Source organism: Ornithorhynchus anatinus, chromosome 16, assembly GCF_004115215.2.
Source record: "Ornithorhynchus anatinus isolate Pmale09 chromosome 16, mOrnAna1.pri.v4, whole genome shotgun sequence".
In the NCBI taxonomy this organism is placed as follows: domain Eukaryota; kingdom Metazoa; phylum Chordata; class Mammalia; order Monotremata; family Ornithorhynchidae; genus Ornithorhynchus; species Ornithorhynchus anatinus.
In genome coordinates, this window is record NC_041743.1 from 43525461 (window position 1) to 43531460 (window position 6000).

The 6000-nt window shown below is 55.3% G+C and overlaps 1 protein-coding gene across 1 annotated transcript in view; it reads right to left on the bottom strand.

The window, feature by feature from the left end:
- The window catches only part of RUNX3 (RUNX family transcription factor 3), a 96366-nt gene extending 93383 nt beyond the window's left edge, over positions 1 to 2983 (bottom strand). Inside the window, exons 1-2 of the mRNA XM_029080214.2 lie at positions 2871 to 2983; positions 2406 to 2494 (exon numbers count right to left, since the gene is read on the bottom strand). Of these exons, the coding sequence (XP_028936047.1) occupies positions 2406 to 2463 (58 nt within the window). The 5' untranslated portion in view covers positions 2464 to 2494; positions 2871 to 2983. The remainder of the gene's footprint in view (positions 1 to 2405; positions 2495 to 2870) is intronic.
- Between the last annotated feature and the right edge of the window lie 3017 nt (positions 2984 to 6000).

A 6000-nucleotide genomic window follows, 5' to 3' on the forward strand; every position in this document is an offset into this window, starting at 1 on the left:
GGAACCGTTCGAGGAGACGAGTCCCTCTGATTTTAAAGGAACGTTGGGCAATCTGGCCCAAACCCAACTGATTTTTTTTTTTTTGCCCCTCCTCCTTCTAATACAGTTAAGATGCCACCGTCCGTTGCTCTTTCGAGCTCGTCTCTGTATGGAAATTGAACTCAAGGCGGCATCGTACCGACTCTGGTTCTTACGACTGACCCGAGTGAAATCCTGACATTTCTTCATCTGGCTCGAGGGGGGGCAGGGAATATAGATTACAAAGAAATGAGCAAATGTTTTTTATAAACTTCTCTCATTTTCTTGCCATGAAACTGCCTTTAATTAGCTGGGCGGAGTACAAAGGGAATATTCTAATCCCAGCATCTCGGAGGGGCGAGGGTAACCTTTGGGGAACGGTGCTTTCAGGCTGCTGGGCCCGGCCGTGCCCACGGCCAAGACCGCTTTGCGGCGGGAGGCCGAGCCAGCCGGCTACCCTCCCCCACCGCCTCGGTGCCGCACCCCCTGCCCGCCCAGGCCCCAGATCCGACTCCCGGGGAGGGGAGCCCGCCGGAGGGTCCTGACCACCGACCGGCTTAGCGCCTTCTCTTTTCCTTCCCGGTGGCACCGCCCGGCTGGATTTGGGGACGGTCTGGGCAAGAGGCCGGATTCCTCACGGCCCGGGCCGTTTCGGAAACCTGGCACCGGCGCCGGGCCCTTTGCTTTCTGCCTTTCAAGTGCTCGCTGGGCTCTGAGCCCTCATCACGCCCTGACTCTTCACGCCTCCCCCCTCCTTCCCGCCATTCGGTCTCCCCCTCTTCCCCACCACACGGCCTGTATCCACCCTTCCGACTACCTCCGTTCCGTACCCGCGGCGGAGGCTCGGCCTGACGAGCCCGGAAGGTGGGATTTGAGGGCTGGATGGGCAGATGCGCCGAGGTTCAGGGGTCGTGTCTGCTTTCCACCTGTGTGTGATCTTCCAGAGCTTAGCACGGTGCTCCACACACAGTAAGTGCTTAATAAATGCTATTACTACCGCGACTTACATCCAGAGCGCTCGGTACAGTGCTCTGCACCCATTATGCATTCAGCAGATAGTGATATTGACAGGCAGGGACAGCGTGGAACCCCAGGCCCGTCGGCTGGGTCAGGAGACCTTCCCAGTGTCGGCCCAACGAACAAACGCTTGCCACCCCAACCTGGGGATGATTCCCTCCTCAGCCCCCTGGCCAGATCCCACAGGAAACTCTGACGACTCACAGGCCGATCAGAAGGGCGATGGCCACCCCTCAGCTCCAGACCTGTTGGCCTCCCTGGCCCCCACCACCATCCCGTCAAAAACCCGATTCCAGTTCGGGTCGCAGCGGGGGGCCACCTCTGAGTCTCCGCGGGGCTCAGTAGCCCCCCAGTTTATCCCAAGACCCCCCGAGGGGAAGACCAATCCGGCCCTCAGACGCTCAGAGGCCGACCCCGCTCACCCTCCCGGCTTTGGGTGTCGATGAAACCCCTTTGAAACCTTCACAGAGATCTTTGCGCTCTCTCTCTCTGCCGTTTTCCCAGACCCGCTGAAATGAAAAGGGAGAAGACCACAAACAAACTCCCAGAAACCTGGAAAACCCTTTCACGCTATGGACGAGGGGTCCTCCCGGGCCGCCGGCCCTCCGGTCGGAGCCCGGGGTCGGCCCCGGCACCTCCGGCGTCCGTCGCCGTGACCTCGGCGGCCTTGAGCCCGACTGGCTGGTGGGAGCCGGAGCGGATACCAAGGCGAAGAATCCGAACCGCCAGCACCCTGGGACCCATTTGACACCTATTTCTTCCTGAGAGCGAGAGGTGGACTGAGGAGAGGGTGGTTCGACAAGCTCGGGGCCCCCGGCGCCTCAGCCCCCAGCCGCAGGGCTCTGCGGGTACCTAACCGAACTCTCAAGTCGGCCGCCGGCCCCCGCCCGGAGCCCCCGCGGGCGGCCTCACCACCCTCCCTCAAGAGCCGAAAACGCAGTAACGCCTTTGCTTCCGCGACCTCGATCCAGAGTCCGTAATGTCAACCCTTGGGGCGAGTCCCCCGGGTGGCCCGAGGTCCTCCTTCCCAGAGAAAGGTGGGGAGGAAAGATTTGGGGATGGGGGAACTCAACCGGATCCGGGCTCCGCCTCTCCGGCCCCCTCCCTCCCACCCTCCCTCCTGGCCCGGGTCCTCCGTGGACCCAAAAACCACACCGAGGGACCCCACGCGTGGTCACCTCACCACGGAAATGGCACTCTGTGGTCTGAGGGGCAGGGAGGGGAGCGGGGCTGGAAGCCACTTGAGCGGGAGGTAAAGACCCGCCAGAAGAGCGGTTCCAACGGGCCGCCCGGGCCGCCCGAGCCCCTCGCCCTCCCCCTCCCACGCGAGTCACCCCGGCTTCAGAGGCGACGGAGAGGCCCACACTTACCCCGGAGGAAGGGCGAAGAGTACGTCGTGAAGGAGTCAAAGATGCTGTTCGACGCCATGCCCGGGTCCAGAGGAGGCGAGGGTTCAGTCCTGTGGAGTTGGGTTGGGTTTTTTTTTTTTCCGCTACTTTCGAAAATAACTTTGTGTGTGTGTGTGTGTGTGTCTGTGTGTGTGTGTGTGTGTGGTGGAGAGGCGGGGGCTGTGACAAAAAAGAAAAAGGAGGGAGAGGGAGGGAGAGAAGGAGAGAGAGAAATCCCAAAGGAAACTAAGTGCCTGTTTGTAACCAAGAATTTGGATTTTCAGTCCCACAGGAATGTCTAGCCACAAGTTTTCAACAGAAGCATATGCATAGTGTATCATTAGCAGGAGAAGGGGGCAAGAACCACAAGATGGGGAGCAGAAACCAGGCAGCAGCGAGCAGGAGGGGAGCTGGATGCTGAGGCCAAAAGGAATGAATGAAACTTACCCTAGACAGACAAAAAAAACTCGGCTGGCGTGAAAACCCGGGGGAAAGAGTAACCCACCGTTCGCCTCAGGTACTCTGCTCGGTGGCAGAAGGCTGTGTGTGCTTGTGGTTCTGTGGTTGTAGGCAAGGCCCGAAAGAGAGTCAACTCAACTTCGGCTCTAGGGACTGAAAAGACGGCAGCCCGCCCTTGGCCGATTGGAAGGCGGGCATCACCTGACCCGTGATGTCAACGTCCCTTGCAATATCACTGTGGCTTCTCCTTCTTCTTTTTCGAAAAGAAAAAAAACTAAAAAAATTATGGTTTAGATTTGTTGGTTCGCGAGCAGCCGCGTTGACTCCCCGGCTTCTGCTGGTTGAAGCACCCAGAAGCAGAACTGAAAACAGTTCACATTTTGGGGGGGGGGGGGGGGCGGCGGGCGTTTATCCTTTCCTTAATTAATGACAGTGTTGTCCTAGAAGAGCAGAGAAACAATGTCGATGGCTAATGGGTTGATGGGAGTAATCGCCCATTAACATGCAGTGGTTTTCTTCTTTTAACTGCCTTTTCTCCCACATTTACCACTTGTCTGAAGCGTAATTTCTGCCGTTCGAGCCCGTCGAACTCCAGCCCTTTGTATTTGACTATTGTTGCTGGTGAGACCATTTCCATATGTGTGGATGGGTGGTTCTTTATAGGGATTTTATGTGAATTAGTATTAAGTAGAAATATGAAGCACATGCAGCAGCATAAACATCGCTCGCTCGCTTCTCCATTTCCCGCCATTCATGCTTCTTAAAAGACCAACCCCGGAGCCCGCATGAGATCGGTAACCAAGGTCACAGCCGTTTCGGGCTTCGGGGGACCCGCCTACGCCCGGCGGCTCGACGCATTTCCACGGAGCTGGTTTGGGAGCCCAGAGGCGTCTCTCCTGGGCGACCGGCCGTGAGCCCACTGGTTGGGGGGACGCAGGGCGGCCTCGAGGGACCGGTGGGCGGAAGGGGTATCGTCTCCCTTCCCGAATCCCAGCTCCCTCTCCCTTATAATGGGAAGAGCGGGAGAAGATCACCTCAAAGCAGACGACGCCTCTGGTTATCTACACTGTAGACTAGACTACAGACTCTAGACTGGAAGCTCGTCGTGGGCAGGGAATGTGTCTGTTCTGTCGTTCTATTGTATCTCCCAAGCGCTTAGTACGGTGTTCTGTAAGCGCTCCGTGAACACAACTGACCGGTCTTCTCGTCTCCTCGGAAACTTCCAACCTTCCGGAGATGCCGTGTGGCTTCGGGAACCGCTGACTCTGGGATGATGAGGTCTGGGATTTGGGGAGCGACGTTGTAATCCTAACCCGTTGTGGGCAGGGAATGTGTCTGTTTATTGTTCTATTGTACTCTCCCAAGCGCTTAGAACAGTGCTTTGCACATAGTAAGTGCTCAATAAATGCGGTTGAGGGAATGAATGAATCAAGGCTGTGGTCCCTGGTGGTTGGGAGGACCAAGAATGGGCAAGGATTGTTCTCTCCCCTCTATGTCAACAGAACACCCCTGCTCACTTGGATGCTCACCCCGACCTCACCACATTTATGTATATAACAATGATAATAATAATGATTTTGGTATTTGTTAAGTGCCTACTTTGTGCCAGGCACTGTTCTAAGCGCTGGGGCGGATACATGCAAATCGGGTTGGACACAGTCCCCGTCCCACATGGAGCTTGCCGTCTTAATCCCAGTTTTCCAGATGAGGTAACTGAGGCCCAGAGAAGTGAAGTCAAATCCGTGGTGAGACATTCTAATAATAATAATAATGTTGGCATTTGTTAAGCGCTTACTATGAGCGGAGCACTGTTCTAAGGGCTGGGGTAGATACAGGGTAATCAGATCGTCCCACGTGAGGCTCACAGTCAGTCCCCATTTTACAGATGAGGCAACTGAAGCCCAGAGAAGTGAAGTGACTTGCCCAAGGTCACACAGCCGACAAGTGGCCGAGCCAGGATAGGAACCCATGACATTCTGACTCCCAAGCCCGTGCTCCATCCACTATGCCACGCTCCCTATATTTTCCTCTTTTCCCTCACCCTATTCTATTTTAATATCAACTGTATTTATTGATGATGATGACGACGATGACAGTGATGATGTTGTTTGTTAAGCACTCTGTGTCGAGCACTGTTCTAAGCCTTGGGGTAGATACAAGTTCATCAGATTGGACACAGTCCCTGTTCCACATGGGGCTCAGAGTCTTAATCCCCATTTTATAGAATAGGTAACTGAGGGCCACGCAGAGCACTGGACTAAGCACTGGGGAAAGTGCAATACAACAGAAGCATTTCCCTGCCCTCGAGGACCTCGTCGTCTACAAGGGGAGATGGAAATTACAGCACTTACGTCCCCGTATCCGTAACTTATTCACTTACATTAACGTCTGCCTTCCCTGGCAGGGACTGTGTCCAACCCGACTTGCTCCTATCTACCCCAACGCTTAGTACGGTGCCCGGCACACGGTGAGCGTTTACTCTGTGCAGGGCACTGGACTCAGTGCATGGGAAAGGACAATACAACGGGTGGTTCCCTGCCCACAATGAGCACAAAGTCTAGGGGCGGAAACAGACATTAAAATGAAATTACAGATATGGGCATAGTGCCGTGGGACTGAGGACGGGGGGAATATCGGGTGCTTAAAGGGGAAAGATGCATGTGCATAGGTGAAGCAGAAGGGAGAGGGAGTCGGGGAAAAGAGGGGTCAGAGAAGCAGCGTGGCTCAGTGGAAAGAGCCCGGGCTTAGGAGTCAGAGGTCATGGGTTCTAATCCCGGCTCCGCCACCTGTCAGCTGTGTGACTTTGGGCAAGTCACTTCACTTCTCGGTGCCTCAGTGACCTCATCCGTAAAATGGGGATGAAGACTGTGAGCCTCACGTGGGACAACCTGATGACCCTGTATCTCCCCCAGCGCTTAGAACAGTGCTCGGCACATAGTAAGCGCTTCACAGATACCAACATTATTATTATTAGTTGAAGCAGGTTTCTTGGACTAGATATGATTTTAATAAGGCTTTGGAGGTGTGAAGAGCGCAGTTCTATTGTATATGAAGCCCATCCCCGATTAATCCCTTTTTTTCCCCGACTCCCTTCTGCGTCATCTTTGCGCTTGGATCT